The sequence below is a fragment of the Thamnophis sirtalis genome, unplaced genomic scaffold, assembly GCF_051295495.1.
Source record: "Thamnophis sirtalis isolate CommonGarterSnake01/CBP01778 unplaced genomic scaffold, rThaSir2_p1.2 scaffold_6, whole genome shotgun sequence".
NCBI lineage: Eukaryota > Metazoa > Chordata > Lepidosauria > Squamata > Natricidae > Thamnophis > Thamnophis sirtalis.
This window is the reverse complement of record NW_028261386.1, coordinates 85,906,073-85,932,304: the sequence shown is the minus strand read 5'-3', so window position 1 is coordinate 85,932,304 and position 26,232 is coordinate 85,906,073. Positions and strand designations below refer to the sequence as shown.

General features: G+C 43.1%; 1 protein-coding gene across 8 annotated transcripts in view; it reads left to right on the top strand.

Annotated features, from left to right (window-relative positions):
* The window catches only part of PHACTR2 (phosphatase and actin regulator 2), a 189,907-nt gene that overhangs the window by 135,973 nt on the left and 27,702 nt on the right, over positions 1-26,232 (top strand). For 5 of the 8 annotated variants that reach the window (XM_087718336.1, XM_087718338.1, XM_087718337.1 and 2 more), the window contains exons 2-8: positions 4,824-4,991; positions 12,444-12,524; positions 14,124-14,276; positions 17,695-17,949; positions 20,410-20,953; positions 22,702-22,904; positions 24,568-24,724. In XM_087718336.1, the coding sequence (XP_087574462.1) occupies positions 4,824-4,991; positions 12,444-12,524; positions 14,124-14,276; positions 17,695-17,949; positions 20,410-20,953; positions 22,702-22,904; positions 24,568-24,724 (1,561 nt within the window). The remainder of the gene's footprint in view (positions 1-4,823; positions 4,992-12,443; positions 12,525-14,123; positions 14,277-17,694; positions 17,950-20,409; positions 20,954-22,701; positions 22,905-24,567; positions 24,725-26,232) is intronic. The other 3 variants (XM_087718339.1, XM_087718340.1, XM_087718342.1) reach the window with 3 other exon arrangements.

Here is a 26,232-nt window from a genome sequence, read left to right as displayed (position 1 = left end):
TCTAGCATCAGCTGAAACAATCTTATTTCCTGTTACCCTTATAAATGTGCCCTAATCTCATATTTTTATATAAATATATACAAACCTGTAGCCATTTCATTTCTTGCTCATTTGTTATTTCAGCATCTATTTTTAAAACATTCCAGGTAACAATTTGGGTTCTATGGTATAAATAGTACCTTTTTGTGGCTGTAGATATGATCTTTTAGCAATCAATTAAGAACAAATGCAGTTTGATAATGGTTAAATAAACATATACAGGTAGTCCTTGAGTTAGGACTGTAATGGAGCCTGTCAGTCCCTGATTTTATGAAGTGTTTGTGGCAGTTGTTACAAGACCACTGCAATTTTTAAACAAACCAATGGTTCTCTACAGGAGTGGTTTTGCCAAAAATCGGAAGTGCTGATTTTTGGCAAAACTGTTATAAAACATAGTCAAGTTACCGCAGGATGGAGCAAAGGGCTGTAAATGTGTCCATGTTGCCAAGTCCCTGAAGTTCAGTCATGTCACCACAAGGGACACAATCATTGTAACTTCAAGTTCAGGTCATAACTAGCTCCAAGGTAGCTCTATCATAACTTGAAATGGTCACTAAACAATCAGTCCTAACTCAAGGACTACCTACACAGTTGCCTACATATCTGCAGCTTAGAACTAACTTCCTTTATATCCAGGACCATAGGAGGTTATAAGGTACCTAAAGAGAGCAGAGAAATTGATGAATATCTTTGGAAGAATGCTGCTGCATGCAAAATGAGGCTTAGGTTACAAATGTGTTCCTCTGGATGAGGGGTTGGTGGTAGAATAAAGAATGTTCTCTTTCATCAGAAGCTGCAGCAAAACTTAGGAAAGGTAAATCTTTCTCTTCTTGTGTCTGGAAATGTATTAACTGATACAAACAGAATTGTGACTGAATAGACATGTGTGGGACTGCACTGTGTAGTTCTCTGTAAAGATTCCGGGAGGCATAAGCCATATGTAAACTATAGAGCTGTGATGGCGAACTTATGACACGTGTGCCACAGGTGGCATGCAGAGCCATTTCTCAGGGCATGCGAGACATTGTCCTGTCAGTTCCAGTGTGCCAGCTGATTTTGGCCTTCATTTTTGGCCATTTTTGGTCCTCTGAAGGCTTTCCTGAAGCCTTTGGAGGGCGAAAAACAACCCAATGCGCAAATTGGAAGTTTGGGAACAGTCTTCCAGATTGCGCGTTGGGCCACTTTTCTTGGAAGTTCAGGAACAGACTTCCGGGTTGCGTGTTGGGCTGTTTTTTGCCTTCCGGAGGGAGAAAAAGGGCCCTATGGGCAATCCGGAATTCCATTCCCGAACTTCTGGTTTGTGTGTTGGGCCATTTCCTAGAAAGCCTCTGGAGCCTGGGGAGGGTGAAAAATGGATCCACTGGGCAGGGGGTCATCCATGCATGTGTGGGAGGACACATAGAATTATGGATGTGGGCACGCATGCACATGACCACCCATGCTCTCCCCCCCCCCCGCTTTTGGCATGTGATGGCAAAAAGGTTAGCCATCACTGCTGTAGAGATTCAAAGGACATTTTTTTTATGACTGATGGCCCGCCTGCCTCTGAATAGGCAAGCCCAGACAATAGATCCATTTGGAAGTTTTAATTTTATTGCATCTAGGTGGTTTTTGATTCCGTCAAAATGGGAATATGCCTTTTATAAATTTGACAATAAAAGGTCCTTTACCCTTACTGTAAACAAATGAAGAGAATATAAAATATTAGAATCTGATGATTCCACCTATATATAGAATATCCATTAAAGGTTTCAGACACAGAATGTGTATCAGAGAGAAAAAGTGAATGTCTTATTTTCACATTGCCTTTACCTGTTCAGCCTTTAGGCCAGGCTTCCGATATGTTGGACTGCAAGGACATATCCATATAATAAGATTCTCAGGAACATTTCAGAAGTGATTTGCCCTCCTCAGTTAAATTCTATACTTTTAGTTTTTTCCTAGTGGTGTCCCATCAAAATAACAAGTTTTATCTTTGCTCCACTGTTCTGAAATTAGTTGAGGTCAGAAAGGTGCTGCCACCTGCTGAGGTAAAAGAAATTGAGATACATAGTAAATATTTCCCTTTTTTGATTATGAAAAGTTGACAAGTATGTAAGTCTGATCCAAACACCATTCATATATAATTACAATTTCTAACCTAGACACACTTTTCACCTGCTCAGAAACAATGAAATTGTTACAATGATACACATTGTTTTAGTTTAAAATGTCCAAGTCTTCTTCCTTTAACAGACAATCTTGCTGCTTTGTGAAAATCAAAATGAAAGTTCAATTCCAGAGAGCATCTCATATGTGACATTATTGATGTAATTGCATTTGTAAAACAATCAAGAAATGCTGTATACAGAAATTTTGTCTAGATAAACAAACATTTCTGCCAGATTTCATTTCAAAGTTTGGGTGGATAGGGATGGCTGTGTATGGAAATAAATCACAGAAACCTTCCACAGGATAACTCAGAAATTAATCATTATGGGTAGAATAAGTACAACTAAACTTTTAAAAGCTGGTTAACATAACATGGTGCAATCATTTTTGAACTCCAGAAAAATCTTGAGCAACCTCGCATATTTCAAGGTCAAAAGTAGTAAATATATGGTATCTTATTTCTATGATTACATTTCTCTACCCACATTCCCAATATTAAGGCAAAAGTCAGGAATCATTTGCAAGCCCGACTACCTACACTTTTAATCTCTTCTCTAGCAGGAGGCTTAATTAACATTTTCTAGCATTGGCAGCCCCATCTGGAAATTACTATTCAACCACCCACATTAATACCCAAGCTTTTTCCCCTTTCCTTTAATTAAAATGCTGTCAGAACGCTTAGCTCATGAAAGAACTTCCTGAAGTTAACAGTTGTATAGCGACATGTTGAAAACTGCATGGAAGCTTGTGCTGAGCTATACTTAAAGTCCCCCCCCCCTTTGACAGTTTTATTAACTAGAGATTAATTGTGTGCTCCAAACACACACCCCAGTTCTAAGTAGGAAACAAACAATTGAAGAGATTTATTAGGTATATATCCTGCCTTTCTGCAAGGAGTTCAGGGTGGCATGTACAGCACTACGGCTCTTCATTTTCCCACAACAATCTTGTAAGGTAGGTAAGTTTGAGAGAATGATTAGCCTAAAGACACCCATTGAGATTCTGCAACTGAATCTGGGAAATATTTTTTAAAAAAACCCTAAAACACCCAACCTGTGCCATAGCTGCCTGGTTCATTATGTTTCATACCCTTCATCTTGCAATGGACAGATTTAGGATTTTTTAAAAAAATGCAAACATTTTGTCCAAACAACAAAGTTACTTTACTCTGTAAAACCTGCACAAAAGAACACAAAACCATGTATACCAATTACCATGAATAGAAATTAAAGCAATCCTTCAACTATGATGTAGATAATCTATATGAATTATGGAACATAAAATAAATATCAGAGTTGGAAGGAGACCTTATACCGTTTCAGACAAACGGCTGTCCAGTTTCTTCTTTAAAACCTCCAGTAATGGAGCACCCACATATTTTGAAGGCAAGCTGTTCCACAAATAATGAAAAACAAGTATGTGCATCATAAACAGTAAGTTTAGGTTTCCTGGAATAATTTCTCAGAACATGCTGTGAAAATCTGGAAGATAGTAGAATGTGAATTTCAAGTTAAAGTAAACTGTAAGCTATTTTGAACTTAAAGATTTTAGCACTCAGCAAGGGACTTGGTGACCTAGTTACATAAATCTTTCCATTTCCTTAATTCTAGGGTTCTATAATATTTATCTCTGATAAATAAGCAAATTTTCACAATGGAATAGTGATGTGGTATTCACCCGAAAATATAGTCCTTGACTTATAACCATTTGTTTGATGATTGTTTGAAGTTGAAAAGGGCAGTGAAAAAAGCGGTTGCCACACTTAAACAACTATTGCAGCGTCCCCAAGGTCACATGGTCAAAATTTGGGCACTTGGCCGCTGGTGTGTATTTATGACAGTTTCACTGTTCTACGGTCATGTGATCACCTTTTGTAACCTTCCCAGACGGTTTCCGATAAGCGAAGTCAATGTGAGATGCCAGATTCACTTAACGACTACATGACGCACTTAACAACTGTGTCAAAAAAAGTTGTAAACTGGGGCAAAATTCACTTAACTGTCTTGCTTAGCAATGGAAGTTTTGGGTTCAATTGTAGTCATAAGTCAAGGACTACCTGCACTCATGTATGTTTGGGTATGTCATACCTTATTAAGTTTTAACATTAGGTATTTCTTATAGTTTACTATGTTTAAAATTAATTTTAAGAGGCCTGAGATTAGCACTACCACAAACTGCCTGGGTTCTTGTGTCAAACTAAGCTATTAGGTGGCATTACTCGGTTTAAGGTTTTGTATGATATGTGGAATCAGCCAGTTGTGATCTATTTAGCAAACCCTTAATAATCAACCCATACTATAATGCAGTACATGAATTTAGTCTGTAAGGCAGTGGTGAAATTCAGCCGGTTCTATCTGGTTCGGGCGAACCGGTAGCACTGGTGGTAGGAGGCTCCGCCCACCTGCTTGGACATCATAACATCCCATTTTTGACACTCTGCACATGTGCAGAAGGTCCTGTGCGCACGTGCTCACATTTGCGAACCGATAGTGAAGTTGATTTCACCCCTGCTGTAAGGAGTGTCTTCCTTCCCTTATAAATTAATGATTAAATCTTAAAACAGAAACTTGGATGGTCTTCATACATTGCAAATATTATATATATATACATTTATTTATTTTTTGTTTATACAGTTGATGGGATTGACAAAGTATCAGTTGCCAACTCAGATGGGATGAATCCGGGATCTCAAACTCCTCCTTTTAAGAGGAAGGGCAAATTTTCAGCAATTGGTAAAATCTTCAAACCATGGAAATGGAGAAAGAAGAAAACAAGTGAAAAATTTATAGAAACCTCAGCAGGTATGATTGTTAATGCTGACAAATACTTTATGAAACCTGAAAAGATTATACAGGTAGTTCTCAACTTACAACACTTCATTTAGTGACCGTTCAAAGTGACTTATGACCATTTTTCACACTTACAACCATTTCAGCATCCCCATGGTCATATGATCTAAATTCTGACACTTGGAAACTGATTAATATTTATGATGGTTACAGTGTCCTGAGGTCATGTAACCCCCTTCTGCAAACGTCGAGCAAAGTCAATGGGGAAGCTAAGATTCGCTTAACAATTGTGTTACTAACTTAACATACAGTGATTTGCTTAACAACTATGACAAGAAAAGTCGTACAGTGACGCAAAACTCAATAAATGTCTCACTTAGCAACATAAATTTTGGGCTCAATTATGGTCACATGATCAAAATTCAGATGCTCGTGATGCAACTGGCTCATATTTATGAGCCAGTTGCACCACGATTTGCAAATATGCAAATCATATTTGCAGTGTCCCAGAGTCATGTGACTATCTTTTGCAACCTTTTGCAACCTTTTGCAACCTTTTGACAAGCAAAGACAATGGGGAAGCCAGATTCACTTAGCAACCATGTTATTAACTTAGCAACTGTGATAATTCACTTAACAACTGTGGCATAATTTTTAACACTTTCCCTTTGTATCCAAGTAAGAAGACTTTCCAATTCATTTCATTTTCAACTGATTTTAGAAAGAGAAGTATTCCATGACTGGCTTAGAATTTTATTTATTATTTCTTTGTTTATACCTCATACTTCTTAATCTTCTTAAAGTTGTCTATCTCCCTTGAGGCAGATTTGGAAGGATGAATTTAGAAGGGTAGGCTATGGATAAGCAGTATCTGAGAAATCAGTGATAATACCAAAAGTCTAAATTCACTTAGAAGGTTAGTCATATAATAAACTGAGGCAAAATTTTAAGGGATTAGAAGGAAGGAATCGGACACTGCTATGCTTTATTTGTATATGATGTTTTCCAGAGTGGGAGGAGGGAGTGGTCACGTGTGGGTTTTATCTTAGCCTGATTGGTCCAAGACTGAGAGCAAAGTTATAAATACAGGTGCCTTCCAATCCTGGCCCAGATTCTCTCAGTCTGGGTCCAAGTACTGTTAGAAAAGTGTTTAGGTAGGATTTTTCCTTTTGGTTGTTTTACGATCTGGTTCTATTTGGCTAATTGGGCACTTTTAAAAATTTCTAAATTGTACTGCTGCGGCCCCAAGGGACAGATCTCTGCCTCGGGCGGTTGGGGAGGGCCCTGTGGGGCGTTTAGCCTCCCCCCTGCGGGCCAGGAGCCTCAGCCCTATCCCCGGGAGTGCGAGGGTGCCAGCTCCGATATCTGCTGCCTTGGTAGCCAGGCTCAACCGCAGGAGTTGCTTGCTGGCTGTTTCGCCCACGCACGCTGTTCCGGCGGCCATTTTGGAGGTCGCCACGTGCGCGGGGCCTTGCTTCGGCCTACCTTTGGGAGTGAGGCCTTGCACGAAGCTTTGGGCCTGAGTTTCCCCACAGACCCATAGGCCCTGGTTCCGGTGGGACTTCGAGGCCTGTTCCAGCCCCTTCGTCGGACACGTGAGGTGGCTATGGACGAGGGAGCGGAGATTCCCCAGGGCCAGGTGGTGGGCCCAACTGGGGGTGAGGAGGCCCTGGATCAGGAGGTGGGGCGGGGGGCTCCCCCCCAGGGATCCTTGGCCACTAGGCGCCCTTCTAGGTCCTCCACTAGGGAGGAGGCCAGGCAGCATAGGGCGCTGGAGAAGACTTTTGCGAGGGCGGAGAGGCAGGCCCAATCGGCCAGGCCTTCATCCCGGGACAGGTCCAGGTCTCCCCTTGGCCCTGTATCCAGCAGATCTTCCCCTCGGGGGTTTAGCCTGGCTTCTTCCTCAAGCTCCCCTGGCAGGCCTCGGGCTTACTCTAGAAGGAGGTGTTCTCCATCCCCTGCAGGTGATCCCCTGGAGGGTACGTCCAGGGGCCCCTGTTCCTCTCAGAGGTTGGCTCCCCAGGGGCCTGGTTCTGTTTATGGGGATGTGGAGGATCTGGATAATCTTCCTGAAGGAATTAAAAGGCTTATTTCTGCAGCCATTTCACGGGGCATTGCCCAGCGAGACAAGGGCTCCTTTTCTTCTAAGCATGGGGGGCTAGGCAGGGTTCAGTATCGAGCTTCCTCGCCTTCCATGGTCAGTGAGGCTTCGTTCTTGGGGGGGGGAGATCCCCCAGGAAATGGGCTTCTCGGATGATGAGAATACGGCCCTTTCTGATGAGCCTTCTTCTAAGGGCCTCTTTGTTCCTGCCATGTTTAAAATTCTCTTGGACAAGGCACGGCAGACCACTAAAGTGGGGACGGTGCCCCCACCTAGAGATCCTGACATGGCCATGTTTTCTGCTACGGCCACCAACAAGGAGGAGATCCCTGCTCCTCCCCTGTTTTTGGAGGTCTTGACTAACCAGTGGGCTCGCCCCTCCAACTTCTCAGCGCCTGGCAGTAATGACCACCGGCACTATAACGTAGAGCAGACTTTTGCTCAGGCCATTCAGCTGCCGACCATTGACACCCCGGTGGCCGCCCTGGTCTCCTCCTCTCCGGTGGTGTCGGGCGATGCAGCGGATAAGATGAAGCCAGAGGATAAGCATGCAGAGCTTACCTTACGGAAGAATTTTAACGCCACGTCGTGGGCTATTAAGTCCGTGGCCTCAGCTTCCTACTTTAACCGCGCCACAGTCATGTGGCTTAAGAAGCTTCAGGAGCGCATTCCTATCCAGGACGACAGAATCCACCAGGATCTGTTTAAGATCATGGCGGCCTCCCAGTTCTCGGCTGATGCGACCTTGGATACGGTCAAGTTTGCTTCCAGTGCCTTGGCCACTTCTGTCACATCTCGTAGGCTTCTTTGGTTGCGTCACTGGCAGATGGACAACACGGCGAAATGGGATTTGGTGGCCGCCCCCTTTAAGGGGCCCAATCTTTTCGGGGAGGCCCTTACTCCCATTCTTGTAGAGGATAAGGACAAGAAAAAGGTCCTTCCTTCTACGGCCAAGAAGCCCGAGGCTAAGTCACGTCCTTTCCGTAGGCAAAGGTATAAGGCTGCTGATTATGGCTATAACCAGCGCTTTTCTTCCTTTCCAGCTGATAGACAGTTCTCCGGGCAGTCCTTTCAGGACAGGAATCGCTTCCAGGGACAGTCTCGGAGGCCCTTTTGTGGAGGAGGTGGCCGTCCCTACCGCAGGGGGAAGTCGTCCCATCGGCGTCCGCCTCTCCCTCTATGCGGATCGGTGGGACGAGATCACGTCGGACGCTTGGGTCCGAGCCACGGTTCATCACGGGCTCAGGTTAGAATTTCTCTCCACTCCCCCAAACCTCTTCCGGTCCTTCCCTCCGTCTCGGAGTTAGGAGCGCCGCCACCTGATGGCTCAGGCGATCGCTCACCTTCTCGACATTCGGGCGGTGGAGGCGGTTCCCTTAGGGGAACGAGGCCTGGGGCACTACTCCAATCTCTTCGTAGTCCCGAAGAGCACGGGGGGCTGGAGGGCAATTTTAGACCTCAAGCGCCTGAACAGGTTCCTGGTGTACAGGCGTTTCAAAATGTCATCCCTCAGATCTATCCTTCAGGGCATCAGAAAAGGGGACTTCCTGACCTCACGGAGGCCTATCTTCACATTCCCATCCTGCCCGCTCATCGCCGGTTCTTGAGGTTCTCTCACGGATCCCACCATTACCAGTACAGGGCTCTGCCCTTCGGCCTGGCATTGGCCCCATGGACCTTCACGAAGGTTCTGGCGGCCCTGGCGGCTCATCTGCGGTCTGTGCCGGTTCATCTCCAATGTTATTTGGACGATGTCTTGGTTCAGGCGGGGTCCCTTCCTCAGGCTGTTTCAGATCTTCGGCTCACTATTCGGAGACTTCAAAGCCTGGGCTTTTCAGTGAACTTCGCCAAGAGTCATCTTTCTCCCTCCACTCGCATTCTGCGTCTGGGGACGGTCATAGACTCCATGTCGGGGGTGGTGAGTCTGTCTCGGGAACGGCAGGACAGCCTCCGTCAGCTGGCGGAGCGCGTTCACGCAGGGCGGTTCACTTCCATCCTCTCTCTGTCACAATTATTGGGCAAGATGGTCTCTTGCATTGGGATTGTTCCATGGGCCAGATTCCATCTCAGACCTCTCCAGTGGGAACTCATCCCCTTTCAGAGGGGATGATTGAGCAACTCTCTTCGGACTCTCCGTCTCCCGGCGGGGGTCCGGGTCTCTCTGGCATGGTGGCTCTCCCCGGCCATTCAGTGGGGCTGCTGCTTCTGGGAGCCGGACAGGGTGACCGTCACCACGGACGCGAGCCTGTTTGGGTGGGGGGCCCTGGTGGGCTTTCGGATGGCGCAGGGCAGGTGGACGGCTTCGGACCTCCGCCACAACATAAATTGGCTGGAGCTGAAGGCTGCGCGACTGGCCCTGTGCCACTTCCAGTCCTCGGTGGAGGGGCGCCACGTGCTCCTGACGGACAATGTGGTCACCAAGGCACACATCAATCGTTAAGGTGGGACTCACTCGCGGGCCCTCTGGTTGGAGGCTCTGCGGCTGGGCTCCTGGGCAGAGAAACACTTGCAGTCCTTGGTGTCGGAGCACATCTCAGGACTCTCCAACATCCAGGCGGATTGGCTCAGTTGAGTGACTCTGGACAACGGCAAGTGGCAACTCCACCCGTCGCTGTTCCGGAGGATCTGCCAAAGGTTCGGGTCTCCCCTGGTGGACCTGTTTGCGTCTCCCGAGAACTCCCAGCTTCCACGGTTCTTCACCCGCTTCCAGTCCAGGTCGGCGGAGGGCACGGACGCCCTCAGGAGCCGGTGGCCCCCGGGCCTTCTCTATGGCTTCCCTCCCATTCCCCTCATTCCGGGGACCGTCAGGAAGGTGGTGGCGGAGGGGGCCCTGGTCATTCTGGTGGCCCCGTTTTGGCCCAGGAGGCCCTGGTTCGCAGACCTGGTGCAGCTGTCGGTGGCTCCCCCGTGGAGGATTCCGCAGGGGGAGGTGGTCTTGCTGCAGGGGGCTCTGGTTCACCTGGAGCCTCAGTGGCTCCAGCTGACCGCGTGGCTCTTGAACGGCGGCTTCTGAGGGAGGCTCATCTGTCTTCCGGGGTCATTCACACCATCGAGGCGGCTCGGCGTCCGTCGACGACCCGCATTTATAACTCCACCTGGGCGGCTTTCATTCGATGGTGCTCTCCTAGGGGCATTTCTCCCGATAGGGCCACCATTCCCAACGTCTTGGATTTCCTTCAGAAAGGTCTTGAGGACGGGCTTTCGCAGAATACCTTGCGTCGCCAGGTGGCGGCTCTGTCTTTGGTCCTGGGGGGGGGGGCAGGGTCTTCTTCCCTTTCCCAGTTACCGCTGATCAAGCTTTTCCTGAAGGGGGCGGCTAATCTCAGACCTCCCCACATTCACAGGTTCCCCATGTGGGATCTTCCCCTGGTCCTCAGGGCATTGACGGGAGCCCCGTTTGAGCCCCTCCACTCAGTTCACTTACATTTTTGTCGCTGAAGGTGGCATTCCTGGTGGCGATTACATCCGCCCGACGTATTTCTGAGCTAAGCGCCCTGTCCTCCAGGGATGACCTCTGTCACTTTCATCAGGACAGGATGGTCCTTTGCCTTGACCCAGCCTTTGTACAGAAGGTAAATACTCCCTTTCATAGGGCCCAGGAGATTGTCCTGCCCGACTTTTGCCCGGGCCCTTCCAATGACAGGGAACGTCTCTGGCATCGGTTGGATGTCCGCCACGCTCTGCGGATCTACCTCCGGCGGACCGGTGAGGTCCGTAGGTCGGAGGCCCTGTTTGTCTCCTTCCAGCCAGGGTCGCTGGGGTCGAGGCTGTCTTCGGCTACCATTGGCTGCGTCAGGCCATCATGGAGGCTTACACGGCCTTGGGTCGGCCGACCCCGTCGGGGATCACGGCTCATTCTACCAGGAGTGCCACGACCACGGCGGCGTGGGCCACGAGGGCCCCGTTTGAGGACATCTGTCGTGCGGCCACTTGGGCTTCCCCGACGTCTTTCATCCAGCATTATCGTCTGGATGCTTTCGCGTCTGTGGACGCGTCCTTCGGTCGGAGAGTTTTTCAGGGGGTGGCGGCTGAGGCTGCCCTTGGGCCCTAGTGGTTCTTCTCCCTCCCTGGGACCTTAGCTTGGGTATGTCCCACACGTGACCACTCCCTCCTCCCACTCTGGAAAAAGGACGTTGGTCTTACCTGAACGTCTCTTTTCGGAGGGGAGGAGGGAGTGGTCACGACCCGTCCTGATTTCTGTTGATTGGGGCCAAGGGGAGGGCCCAGGCGTTCCCGGGGTTTGTTGTGTTGTTGTTTTTGTCATTTCAGTTGTACCGTTCATCTTCGAGAATCTGGGCCAGGATTGGAAGGCACCAGTATTTATAACTTTGCTCTCAGTCTTCGACCAATCAGGATAAGTTAAAACCCACACGTGACCACTCCCTCCTCCCCTCCGAAAAGAGACATTCAGGTAAGACCAACGTCCTTTTGCATCATAATTTGCTGTATATAGTATATCACTATAAAATATAGCCATTGAAAGCATAGGTTACATTGTTAATAATTTAGTGCAGTGGTTCCCCAACCTTTCTGGCTCCATGGACCAACAGCCATAGCGGAGTGAGAGGAATGGAAAGGATGGTTTTACACATGCAAATGAAGCTTTATGTACTTGTCTGCCACTTGTGTGCCCAGTTTCCAAAAGTCCACGGTCTGGTACTAGTCCACAGACTGGGGGTTGAGGGGGGGCTGATTTAGTCCTTCAAAGCATAAGAAATGTTTAGGAAAGTTCCCTGGTACAAAAATTGGCTGAAATTAATTATTGAGAATATGAATCATGTTGTCTATTTGTTATGACATATGCTAGTGATATTGAATAGACTAGCTAAGGGAATCTGTACAAGAAAATTTCCTGAACCATGAGGCTATAAGTGATGTTTTAGTTTTCAGAAGTATATTATTTTTAAATTTTCATTTAACTTCTATTTTAAGACAGAAATACTTGTATTCAGCACAAATAAAAACATAGTTAATGCAGCTTCTGTACTTGAACAGAGAATGTATAAATCTAGTCATATACATTTGCTTACTACCTTTCCATAGCACTATCTTCTGACCAATACACCTTATTAGGTAATTACATACATATCCGTACTTTTCATGTACTGCTCTATATATTGATTTTTGCTATTTAAATCCTCAATTTTCTCTTTTTCAGCAATTCATCAACTGCTTCCTGTTATTCTCCTTCCTTTTGACCTATCCACTCTTCCTTCAAACACTTCCTTGCAATTAGATTCTCGTCCTCATTCTAATACTGCTAAATAATAAATGTGGAAGCCAAAATTACCTTTACTTAATTTTTTTTGTTGTCTTAGTTTAGTCTTTACTGAATAATGTCTTAATTTCTCTATTTTTTTAAGTGCTGGAAAGAAAGATATCAACAAGGCAGAGCAGAGAGGAGCTAATAAGAAGGGGTGTCCTAAAGGAAATAAATGAGCAAGGTGATCACAATTAATGTAGATTAATATACCTTATTTAATCTAAATGATGACATGTTATTTCCATTGCTTTACAATGTATATAGTTCATTCACAAAGTTTGTAGTTAAGACTGACAATAACACTGTTACATATCTCATATAGGGTTAGGTTGAAAAATAACACTGAAAAAAACAGTGACTTTAACTCAGAAGTGGGCTGCAAACATTTTAGCAAGGGGTTCTCTGCCCAGTTGCTGGGTGGGCTTGGCCATGGTGGGGATAGCAATAGCAATAGCAGTTAGACTTATATACCGCTTCATAGGGCTTTCAGCCTCTCTAAGCAGTTTACAGAGTCAGCATATTGCCCCCACAGTCTGGGTCCTCATTTCACCCACCTCGGAAGGATGGAAGGCTGAGTCAACCTTGAGCCGGTGAGATTTGAACCGCTGAACTGCAGATAACAGTCAGCTGAAGTGGCCTGCAGTACTGCACCCTAACCACTACGCCATCTTGGGATGGCCTGGTTGGCCTCCTGCACCATGGCAAGGGAGGCATTTTTACTTTTTTGAGCTTCTGGGAGGGCAAAAACAGCCTCCCTGGGTTCCAGAGGTCCTCTGGAGGCTAGAAACAGGCAAGTTTCTGGCCTTTTTGAACTTCCATTAGGCCATTTTTTGCCCTCCCCAAGCCTCCGTGCGCGTCCTGCACTTACCTGCATGGGGACTTCTGGGAGGGGAGGGGCGGGTGGGCAGGGCCAGCCAGGAGTGGGATTTGGGGGTTCTCCAGACTGCACAGAATCTTAGCTAGAGGTTCTCCCGAACCCCCTGAAGCCCACCCCTGCTTTAACTCCAAGAGTTTTGGCCACCTCTTTTGTTTTCTCCTCAGAAGTGCTCAGATTGTCTTGCAAAGCTTGCAAAGTAGACAATAGGTCTCTGAAAGATAAAGGAAGGGAAAAAGCAAGAAAGCTGTTTCATGATAAATTAGGGATGCTGGGGAACAAGAGAAAACAAGCTAACGTGGGAAGACAGTGGGATTTCATATGGGACAGAGAAAAGAAAAAGATATGTGAGTGAATTTTGGCTGGTAGAAAATGGAGTGAGAGAATTGGTGGACCGATTTTGTAAGAGAGTGAACTGTTTAGGGATTGTAAAGGAATAGATTGGGTTTCTGCCCCTGAACTTCCACTTCTACCTTATATTCAGACTCTTGGTCAGGTTTTTAATCTTCCTATCCCTATCAGTTAGTCTTTCTATGAAATTTCTTTGACCACACTGATCATGGAAGACATTTGTGAATGGTCACACATTACCCAGAGCAGTTTCGGAGTAAAAATATCAGGGAGGGGGGAGGAAGGATACTTTGAAAGGTTTCTTAAAATTCTCCCCAATGTAGAGATGAGTCCTCTGTTCTAATACCACAACACACCTTAAGTATGCAAGATGTTTAGAAATGCATGCAAAACTGGCTTTAATCAGGATGCTATGCAATGAACAATACTATTCAATTCAATTTTATTGAACTACTATCCCAGATATCAGCATCATTATGAAAATAAAGACAACTTAGTTGCATATAATAAAGGTAATGCCTTCAGAACTAGCCAATATTCTTGTTTTTGTTTCAGATGTGGATGCCACAGTGAATTATGAAATCTCTAATGGGCACACGATAGTAATTACAGAAGAAGCTATACAGAGAAATGTAAGAACTGTAGAAGACAGTGGTTCATTATCAGCAAAGGCAGCTGTTTCTGAAGAGAAAAAGGAGGACAAAAAAGGTATTTTAAATGCAATGTATCAGAATGTATATGCCCATTTCAAAATACAACCACCCAGTGTATATTATGAAAAATGAAAACAGACCTGTTTATAACTACAAAGGATAATGTGTAATTCAGTGGAGAAGAGACAGCAGTAAGAAAACTTAATTTCTGTTCAGAGCCAGACATTTTAAGTGACACATAAACTAAAAATTTGAGTTCACTATTGGAATGGGAGGAAAAGTGCTAGGTCTTAGAACAAGAGCAGATTTCTGATTGTCCTCCAGCAGGGGTCCCTAATATTTGGGCCACAGCCCACTAGTGGGCCATGAGAAAACAGCAATCGGACTGCAGAAACAGCGGCCAAGTGCTCACGTGCTTCCTCGCTTGTGTGAGCAGTGGGTGAGTGCCTGCCCATGTGCTCCATTTGCATGAGTGTCAGGTGCGTGTAAATGGAGCTGTGTGTGCGCTTGCCAGCCACGGGCACGGAACCATCCCCTCTCCCTCCACTGATCCGCAAAGCCAGAAAGGTTTGGGAACTCTGACCTACAGTACTACATGGAACTTGGGTGTTACACAACAAGAATCTATGGGATGTATTTCAAACCAGGTTTGAAGTCTTACTCAGCTGTGAGGTTCAGGGGTGAGCAGTTTCTATCTATCAAGTTAGCATACAGTTTCACACATGATTATTTGGGATAAAATAGGAGGATAAAAACAAGAAAGCTGGATAGCAATAATACTTAAAAAAAACTAATAACTGTTGCTGCTATTTTTTGAAAACAGTAGCTGAAGAGTGGGATGGGGTGGGCATAAAGAGATTTGATTTATTTAAGGAATTTCTGCTCTTTTTCCATTCTTACATTAGTTGATTAATGCATGTTTTCACTCACGTGTCATTTACGAGTTATCATTACTCCTTATCCATGTCAATGTGATTGATTTGAAGACAGAGCTCAAATGAAAGGAGGCTAAGCTCAGAATCTTAATAAGCAACTGCTGTATATTTGGGAAGTTAACATGGAATAAAATATTCCTTAACAAATCTGCTAGTCTTATCCTAGCTTTTCTTAGGCCGTGTGAAAATACCCTGCACATAGAAGCACACATATTTCCTATGGGACTTGCTATTGGCTGCTGTAGAGTTAGGTGATCTGTTACAAGATGAATTGTACTCATGAAAATGAAAGAGAACCCTTTTCCTATTTTAGCCAATATTAATGCAGGTTAATGTGCTTCTATGGTCATTTTAATTTTTAAAAGTGTATATTTTTAATGTTTTCTCTCTGACAAGGTTAGACATTAAAACATGGTTACAATTCTGCTCATGGACATATATCGATATTGGGAGTGTTAAACTCGTGTCGTCACAATGGCATCATGTGACGTATCAGGACTTTCCCCCCTTTGCTAAATGGGGTGTGGATGTGGCCAGCACGTGACGCATCCAGCCCACAGGCCGGGAGTTTGACAGCCCTGATCTATACTGATATGAGGAACGCTTTATACATAACAAAATGCCAGATTATGCGTTGAAAAAGACTAACAACAGAAAAAATGCAACTGTAAATCCTCATTTTCTTTCACTTCAATGCAATTTTGCAAATTTCTGCTGCAATTTACTTCATTTTTCATAATGATATCTCATGCTATAATTTACACATTTGCTTGATGATGTCAGACAGATGACATGAATTTTCTCAGTGCCATTGCTCTGATTCATTGAATACCCCACCCCGACACCCCCAATTAGTAGTTCTAATTACGTTAAGAACATAGATTATTAGAGCTCAATAGGCTAGTACAGGAAAAAAATATTTCAAGGGTAAGCTTTTACATCTAAACAGCTCTAGAATCAATCCTTCTGAAGCTTATACAATAAATGCTTAGGAATGCTTTCTATGTTTGAGTAGCAGTCTTAATGACAATCAACAAAAGGAAAAGAAAGTCATTTTCTTGAACTAGAATAAGAAATGCTGACAAATTTTCACTTGTTAGTTATTTTAGGTAAATGTTTTTTGATGGTACACTCAATTAAGAAATTTGCCCTTGATCTTCATTTATAAATCTAGTCAGCTTTTCCTAACATTTTTAGAAAGCTAGATATAGTTATCCATGGTAGAATCAAACAATGTTGTAAATATAAAAGCTATCGTAGTGATAATTGTCTTAATCTTTCCTTGGCTAGAAACTTTTTACAAAAAGTTACATTATTCAGGTAATGTATGACCACAATTGAGCTGAAAATTTATGTTGCTAAGTAAGAAATTTGTTAAGTGAGTTTTGCCCCATTTTACGACTTTTCTTGCCACATTCGTTCAGTGAATCATTGCAGCTGTTGAATTACTATCACTAATTGTTGAGGGAATCTGGCTTCATCAGTCACTTTTTTCAGTGCCGATGTAACTTCGAGCGGTCCCTTAAGTGAATTGTTGTAAGTCGAGAACTTCTTGTAAATGATCTTTCCCTTCCAATAAATGGAGCTATTTTGCTGAAAGCCATTAGGGCAAAATGGATGTTTTCCACCATGTGTCCTTAACCACACTGTATATCAGCGATGGTGAACCTTTTTTTAGCTCGTGTGCCATAAGTGGGGGGAGCGCGGGGTGGTGCGGGCATGCTGCACCCATAATGCAATGCACGACACACACCCTAGCGCGCATGCGCTCCCCCCCATTTTTTGCATGCTTTTTTTGCCCTCCCCAGGCTCCAGAGGCTTTATAGGAGCCTGGGGAGGGCGAAAACAGCCTCCCGGAGGCTCTGAAGGACTAAAAACAGCCCTATGAGCAAACCGGAAGTGATTTTGGTTTTTTGCACTCCGGAGGCTTCAGGGAAGCTCCAGGGGGCGGGAGGCTGTTTTCCCCCTCCCGAGGCTCCTATAAAGCCTCTGGAGCCTGGGGAGAGTGAAAAATGGCTTTAAAAAAGGCTGAACTCAACTTGCCAGCACGCACATGCACGCTGGCCAGCTGACAGGGCAACGCTTCACGTGCCCTGACAAATGGCTCCGCGTGCCACAGGTTTGCCATCCCAGCTGTATATGCTTGTCTTCACCTACTAATTGTTTCTAATGAGAATGTTGTTCATCTTTCTCAGGTTGGTGACCAGATGTTGCGAAATTGAGTTAGGATAGCTTAGAAAACATCTTTTAAAATAGTGGCTACTTCCCCAAACTGTTAGTAGATTTGATCTCCCTTCATTGAAGGAAGGATTATTTTTGTTTTAAAAAAGTATCTTTTTGATTCTGCATTTTGAGAGCCGTTCTAAACATTCTGTTGAAATCTGCACCAGACGGTTGGAGACAATTCTGTTTCTTTAAAACAAAAGCAGTCCTTATTTTCAAGAAAGTAGAGCAGCAGGAAGAAGAAATCTGTTTCCTTGTCTAGTTCATCCTTGTTGTCCGTTTGTCAGTTGCTTGTGTTCACTTTCTTATTTGTAGATAAGCCTCTTCCTAAAGGCCTTGAAACATCAGCTGTATCTGTTTCTCCTCTTCCTCCTCCTCTACCAGCACCTCCTCCTAAACCTAAGCCTAAAGCTAAAAAAACAGCCATTCCTCCAAAAAACGCTGCTGCTGCTACAACTAGCCATAAAACTAACGAAGTGTCACATGCTAAAAAAAAGGGCACGTCTCCTTCCAAGCAGACCTCTGCCCCACCTGCCAAGCCAACAAGCCGCAGTGGGACTCGAGAAGCTGGTAAGTATCACATGTGGCTTTGAATCTGTGCTGCTTTATTGCTTGCTTTAAATGTCGCAGTGTCCAGAGTCTCTCTCTGTGGATGGTTATTAGTGCATTGGAATTTATGTTATCCAAATTGGATTTATGTTTACTAATTGTCCTTGTCTATGGTTTTTCAGCTTACCTTGGCTCACAAAATCCAGTGTTGAGCGTTAAAGTCTAATAGGAAGCAATATTTCCCAGATAATTTGTACAAAGCTGAAAAAAAGCTACAGCTGCATTTAAAAAAAGCAAGCATATAATATTAGTTGGCTGTGAACGATTATTATTAAATCTGTTGTCTTAGCTGCTGTCTCCATAATGTGTGGGTGGATAACTTGGGGCTTCCTGTAGAGCAGCCAGATGCAAGAGCTTATTTGGTGGTTACTGTATTAAGTTGTTTTAACCTAAAAATGCTTGTAAGAATACTATTTATTTCCATCCCTCTTGATCAGCAGATCCCTCTTGATCTGAAGATACAGTAGCTATATTGTTCTATATAGGAGAGGAGTCCTTGTGGATTTTACTCCGCTGATTATTGCCGACTACAGGGAAGGTGCTCTTCTCCATTTCAGGGGAAGATATGTATGTATGTGTGTGTGTGTGTGTGTGTGTGTGTGTGTGTGTGTGTGTGTATGTATATATGTATGTGTACACACACACACACACACACACACACACACGGATATGTTTTGTTTTTAGGCCTACAAAAAGATTTCACAGAGCATTTTAAGTTAGTTATGTCCCAACAGAACAAAAAGGTTCAGTTGTATTCACTAGAAGAAACAATGAGAATGTGAGACCCGTTGCTGCTCCCTTGTTTTTCATTCCAGACTCATAAATGGGATGTACCCTAATGGCAGAAAATGAGATGATTTTGAAAACATTAAAATCAGTCCCTTTAAGGAAACGCTGGGTACACAGCTCTGCTTTCACATCCGAAAAATAAGTTTAAATTAGAATCTGTAATCAAAAAATTATCTCCAGTCCATTAACCAAGAAAACAAATAGAGATCTGTATTAGATTAAAGGGCAGAAACATACCTCTTTCACATTCCTTTGAATTACCACATATTGCCTTATAGATTACTTTATTGTTCAGATTTTTTTTTTTAAAAAACCACTTTGCCAATTCTTCTGTAGTCATTGACATTCCACTTATTTAGCAAAAACAAACAACAGATTTGCTTTATTTTTCCAACCAGCCTGCCAAATGCAAGCTCAGCAAAAGCAACCATGTTGTTCTTTACTGATGTTTTTTGCTTGCGCATAGAGCTGTTGCAGGCTATTTTTTTAAAAAAATACTTGGTCCTTTTACTGTATTTAAGCAACAACCCAAATCAATAGGCTCTTTAAAATTTTAAATGTATCTTGAATTATAATGTCACCAGGTCATAACTATGCATATGTACACCAAAGCTTCACAACCCTTCCCCCAAAAATGTTTGTTGGGAGAACATGCCCTTCCTATATTACAGGGTTGTCAAACTTGATTTCATTGAGGCCCTCATCAGGGTTGTGTTGACCTTGGGGGGCCAGGATGGGTGTGGCCAGCTCAACGTCACTTGTATCAGAAGTGCCTGTGGTGGCCCAAGCGTTTTGCCAGCGGAAACAGGCTCCCAAATTCTGTTTGTGGCTGCAACGGCCTCCTGCAACTCTCTGCCAGTAAAAACAGAGCTTGGGAGGCCTGCCTGAGCTTCGTTTTCACTGGCAAAGGCACCACAGGCCAGTCCTTCGCTGTTTCCAGGGTGACCCCACGGGCCAGATCTAAGCACTCTGTATGCCAGCTCCAGCTCCTGAGCCTTGAGTTTGACACCCTGCTATATGAATTGTGATTAGTTTCTTCATGTTTATAATTTAAAACTTATTGTAATGTTAAGTAATTAAGAATCCTGATTGGTCCTGATGGCCCAGTAGTGCCTAAAGCTCATCATTCATGCTTTAGTCCATAAGACAATGGCCAGAAAAAAAAATCATATTCCAGGGTAAGTAGAGGGGAAGAGTGTTGCTATTACATTACTTACTTATGCTAATATGTAATTATTTATATACTTCTACATAAGTGTTGTAAGTACCATTTATTTACCTTCAGGCTTTCCATTACAGTGGTACCTTGGTACTTAGCTGCTTTGAAACTCATCAAATATGGTACTCAAGACATTTTTATGTGAAAAATTTGTCCCAGTACTCATCGTTTGTTTGGTCAACAGGTAAGCTAGAACTAGTCATTGTCGGCTGCCTTGTGATTCAGTACATTATTTCTTATGGGGAAAAATTTGTTTGATACTCATCATTTTTGGTACTCATAGCCCCTCACAGAACCAATTAACAATGAGTACCAAGGTACCACTGTATTAAGGATGAAAGCCTTCCTAGCAATACAAGGTAGGTTAATGCAAACCTTCTGTTAGGACAAAAAAGTATGCCCTCTCGTTTCAGCTATTTCCTCTAATTTAAAGAAAGGACATGTTTCCAAATCATCATCTCCTTCTTCCACATCATCTCGCTCTAAACCTTCTAAAGAACCAACCACAAGCAAAAGCAGCACAGGGACTCCCAGGGATAAGAAGAAACATGGGAAACAGGTAACGACACGAACACCATCTGATGGGGACATCACTTCTGCCTCCAACACGACAGTAGAGAATTCGAAGACCAAAGTGGAACTCTTTAAATCAGAAGAATCTCTCCATATTATCCCTGAAGCTGGGGACACAACCCAGAACAGCACTGTGATTGTTCCTCCCCATCCTCCTGCTGTTCCAGCTCCTCTTCCTCCATCCGTCCCAACTTTGTCTCCAGGCTGTGAGCCTGCTGGCTTCTCAGGCACAGAACATGTGCCAGTTAGTATTGAAGCAGGCCCATCTGTGCCTGGCACACATTTAAACGATCTTCATATAAAAACTGAAGCAGACACTGAAAGCGCTTCAAGCAATGCTGTCTTAGACCATAGCCCGGAGATTGGGGGAGAAGACACAGAATGGTAAGGCTACATGTTTTCAGTTAGTTCTGTAATTCTGGGATACCCATGCATTTGGGAAGAGGGTGGAACAACTCAGGTAGGCTTTTGTATACCTTGATTTTGAATTTGAACATGTATCAAAACAGGAAGATACAAATAAATATAATTCAATTAATACTTTCAATTCTATTTTCATACTTCTAAGCAGACGAGGAAAAGAAAATTAAAATGGCTTGGTTGGACTGATTGGATTCCATTTAAAGGTCAAAATTTTTTCAAAGTTACAGCTTAAATTTCAAATGCACAGCTCTTTTGGAGATGCTTGCTTGGAAATCTTGACAGAATAGCTGTCAAAGCCTGTGCTGAAATGGCACTCTCAGCGACTATTAAAAAGGCAGGTACTAAGTGGAATCCAGCTTAGCATTCTGTTTATTGAAAATAGGGCAGCAGGTTGAAAAGAAAGCTAATGGAAATAAATAACAAGCCCATTTGTGAAGCATCAAAGGAAGAATTAAAATGAATTCAGCCCCGCCCTGGTCATTTACAGAACCAGTTTAGAAAGTACCATTTTTGTTACAGTGGCAGGGTTATTATGCCTATTAAAAGCAACTTTTCTTCATTTGTTTGTATGTTATACCTCAATAATTGTCTATCTAAGACTAGCATCAAGGAAGTTCCATATGAGGAAAAATATTTACCTAAGGGAGAGTGGATAAAGATTATGAAGAAGGAAAGTTGTAGTGAGTTGGATGTAAAACAGAGAAAAGGGATTATGTTGGCTGATAACATAAATTGGGAAAAGTGTGCATTTCTTAAAAAGACAGTTTACACAGTATGTATATCTATATCTTGCTGAATATTTCAAATGAGCACTTTAGTAGTCTGTAAGAATTGATGGAAGGTAATAAAATTATGTAAGCCACTGAACAATTCAACATTGAACATCCTGATCGGATCAAAGTTAATTCAGTCTTCCATCCTTCTGAGGTCGGTAAAATCAGAGCCCAGATTGTAGGGGGCAATATGCTAATTCTGTAAACCACTTAGAGAGGGCTGTAAAGCACTATGAAGTGATACACAAGTCTAAGTACTTCTGCCATTGCTAAGGGGCCACAATAAAAATAAAAACATGAAAATTGCAATAGCACTAAAAAAGTGGCAGCAGTTGGAATTAATTTTTCTGTAGCCCATTTGCTCTTGGCAGTACTACTGATTCTAAATTACTTTAAAATTTCAGGAATGATTTTTCATCAGCCTTATCTAATCAAGTATTCTCCAGATGTATTATACTACAACTCCCAAGATTCTTAGCAAGTATGGTCAAAGGCCATACTGACTAGATCAAAAATGAAATGGCCCACCTGAAAATCACCACATGGAGGAAGGTTGCTTTATATGAGCTTAAAGCCGGTCAGACATATGCTTAATATTATATATGACTGATTTATGAATTTATTTTTATTTTCTTAATTCATCTATATCATTGTGAAAGTTAGAAATTTGCCTTCTGTTCATAAGTGGAAGACTGTTTTTTTTAAATAAGCTTTTAATTTTAAGCATTGGATTTAAAATAAAATTCCTAAAACTAGTAAAAATATTGATATGCCAGAGTATGGGAAAAATTAAAACTTGTTGAGTTTGTGGGGAGCATAGTTTTAAGTCTTATAGCTTGATTTATGCTATTTATAAATCATAAATTATTCTCTTTCATATTTTTCCTGGGTGGTTATATTTCATGTATGATTGATCTTCTGTATTTGTTTTTCTAGTAATTCTGCTATCAAAGAAGATCAGGAAAAAGAAATCCCTGAGCAAACTAGTCCTCTTCTGACAGATGAACTTTCTGAAACTTCTGAAGAAAATCCAGAAATTGGAAACAGCAAAAATAATCATACCAGTGACTCTGATTCAGATGGGCCTATACTTTATACAGATGATGATGAAGATGATGATGAAGATGCAAGCAGTGAAAGTAAGAGGACTGGATAAGCAACTATTGCCATTTTAAACAAAGAAATAATACATGCTGTGTGATTTCTTTTACTTCTGAACCAAAACATATAGAGGGATTTCTAAATGGAGGTTGCCGATCAACTTGCTGCCTTCATTGGAAAGCGACTTCTCATTTCTGCATTGGCAACAGACGCTACATACTTGATCTAGGGTTGGAATGTCCCTATTGGAGAGTTTGATCCAAGTTCTTGCTGTTGTCCTTAATAAGCGAATAGGGAAATATGTGAACTCACAAGTTCATATATTGAATGTATTTCTTGGGGCACAATGCATATTTGCAAGCCTTATTATTTGACATGTGTTTTGTATATATTCTGCTTCCCTCCTTTGGAATCTCCATCCATGAAGATGGAATCACTTAGCATCAAAGGCTGAAAATTGGTCTCATTCACACTGTGATTATCCCACAAATGCTGCAGTTTCATATTTTAGATGTACATAAAAGGTTTTAATTTAATGAGTCGCATCTCCATGTAGGGCTAGTAAAGCCACCACCTTTGGTTGCTGTGATTAACGTAGCTAGGAATGTAAGAAACTCCTTTATTCAAAGGACATTCTTACACTCCTAGCCACGTTAATCACAGTAGCTTATTTCTTTGAGAGCAAAGATAAAAAGAAAATATATACTAATACCTTAATTTTAAACTTTAATATTTATGTATTAAAGGAAATAGGAATTTATGTTGAGCTGAAAGATAAAGCTGCCCCTTTCTCCTAATAATCTAGCTCAGGAGTGCAAAACTGGATTTCTTTGAGGGCCGGATCAGCATTGTAGTTCTCTGCCTGCTGGCCGGAGGGAGGGGAGAAGGGACGGATGCCCCCTGCAGCATGCTGGAGGCCAAAATGGAGCATGGGGTGCCCTTGCTTGCAGTCTGGATGGCCTCTTGCAGCATGCTGCCAGACAAAACAGGATAAAAGGGGACTCTTTCGGCCTGGATGGCCTCCAGCACTCTGCCGACCAAAATAGGGTGCAGGGGGTGCACATGTGCCCCCCCCGCACCGCATTTTGGCTGTCAGAGGCACCACGGGCCAGTCCTTTGCTATTTCCAGACCAACCCTGTGGGCCAGAGTCTGATCTAGCTAGCAAAGTTCACGTCTGCTTCTAACTGCAGAAATTCAGCCTAAAAACTGGAAAGCCATGAGTTCTCTTCCTGTCTTAGGCACTAAACCAGCTGGGTGACCTTGGGCCAGTCACTCTCTCTCTCAGCCCTAGGAAGCAGCTAATAGCAAACCACTTCTGAAATATTGCCAAGAAAACTGCAGGGCTTTATCCAGGTGGTCTCCAGGAGTCAACATTGACTCAAGGTCATCCTCTCCAATCTGTTATCCTCCAGATTGCTAATTAGAATATTCCTATCAAATTATTTCATAAGAATTGGGGAGGGTGGTGGTGGAGATGGAATGTTCTCATTCTACCTTAGTTGGCAGATGAGTTCTAAGACATCAACATATTATAAAGGAAAAGTGATTTTGATATGAACTAAAATTGTCCCACAAAAAGGAACAAAAAACTAAAAAGATGTTTTTTTGAAAATTCATGTACTGAATGTCCAAATTGTGGCTGAATCTTGACAAGTGTGAGCATTGATTAATTTTTTTAAAAAAATTCATTCTCTATCTAGGCTCTTTAGCAACTAAAATACATCGTAGGGATACTCTTGCAATCAAACTTGGCAACAGGCCATCCAAAAAAGAACTGGAAGATAAAAACATCTTACCGAGAACATCTGAAGAGGAGAGACAAGAACTCAGACATCAGATCGGCACAAAACTAGTGAGGTATTGGCTGGGAGAAAAAAGGGAGAATAATAAAGAGACTTCAGGCAGAGGAAAAACTGTTGCTCAGCTTTTTGAATAGGTGATATGAAATAAATAAATAACCCCTATGATAATTAATTTATAATCCTGCAGTTCAGTCTCAGGTCTTCATATTTGTTCTATTCAGGTTAGACCGAATACCTAAGCCCCCACTCCCATTGCAAAATAAATAAATAAATGATTGCAGGAAGTTTTGCTCAATTAGACAATTCACAGGTTCTTTTGTTACAACAGTTATGCTACTTGCCAAGAATCCAAGATAATTTTGTCTTGAAAGAACAGATTTTTTTTTTTGGCTGATGTGCAATATACAGGTGAAACTCGAAAAATTAGAATATTCTGCAAAAGTTCATTTATTTCAGTAACGCAACTTAAAAGGTGAAACTAATATATGAGATTACTCATTACATGCGAAGCAAGATAGTTCAAGCTGTGATTTGTCATAATTGTGATGATTATGGCTTGCAGCTCATGAAAACCCCAAATCCACAATCTCAGAAAATTAGAATATCGTGAAAAGGTGCAATATTCTAGGCTCAAAGTGTCCCACTCTAATCAGCTAATTAAGCCATAACTTCTGCAGGGTTCCTGAGCCTTTAAATGGTCTCTAAGTCTGATTCAGTAGGAATCACAATCATGGGAAAGACTGCTGACCTGACAGTTGTGCAGAAAACCATCATTGACACCCTCCATAAGGAGGGAAAGCCTCAAAAGGTAATTGCAAAAGAAGTTGGATGTTCCCAAAGTGCTGCATCAACGCACATTAATAGAAAGCTATGTGGAAGGGGAAAGTGTGGAATAAAAAGGTGTACAAGCAGCAGGGATGACTGCAGCCTAGAGAGGATTGTCAGGAAAAGGCCATTCAAAAGTGTTGGGGACTTTCACAAGGAGTGGACTGAGGCTGGAGTCAGTGCATCATGAGCCACCAAACACAGACGGATCCTGGTCATGGGCTTCAAGTGTCGTATTTCTCTTGTCAAGCCACTCCTGAACAACAAACAACGTCAGAAGCGTCTTATCTGGGCTAAAGAAAAACAGACCTGGTCTGTTGCTCAGTGATCCAAAGTCCTCTTTTCTGATGAAAGCAACTTTTGCATCTCATTTGGAAACCAAGGACAAAGAGTATGGAGGAAGAATGGAGAGGCACACACTGCAAGATGCTTGAAGTCCAGTGTGAAGTTTCCACAGTCTGTGTTGATTTGGGGAGCCATGTCATCTGCTGGTGTTGGTCTACTGTGTTTCATTAACTCGAGGGTCAACGCAGCCAAGTCCAACCCTTCCACAGACAAGCTTTATGGGGATGCTGACTTCATTTTCCAGCAGGACTTGGCACCTGCCCACACTGCCAAAAGCACTAAAACCTGGTTCAATGACCGTGGGATTACTGTGCTTAATTGGCCAGCAAAGACGCCTGACCTGAGCTCCATAGAGAATCTATGGGGCATGGCCAAGAGAAGGATATGAGACCG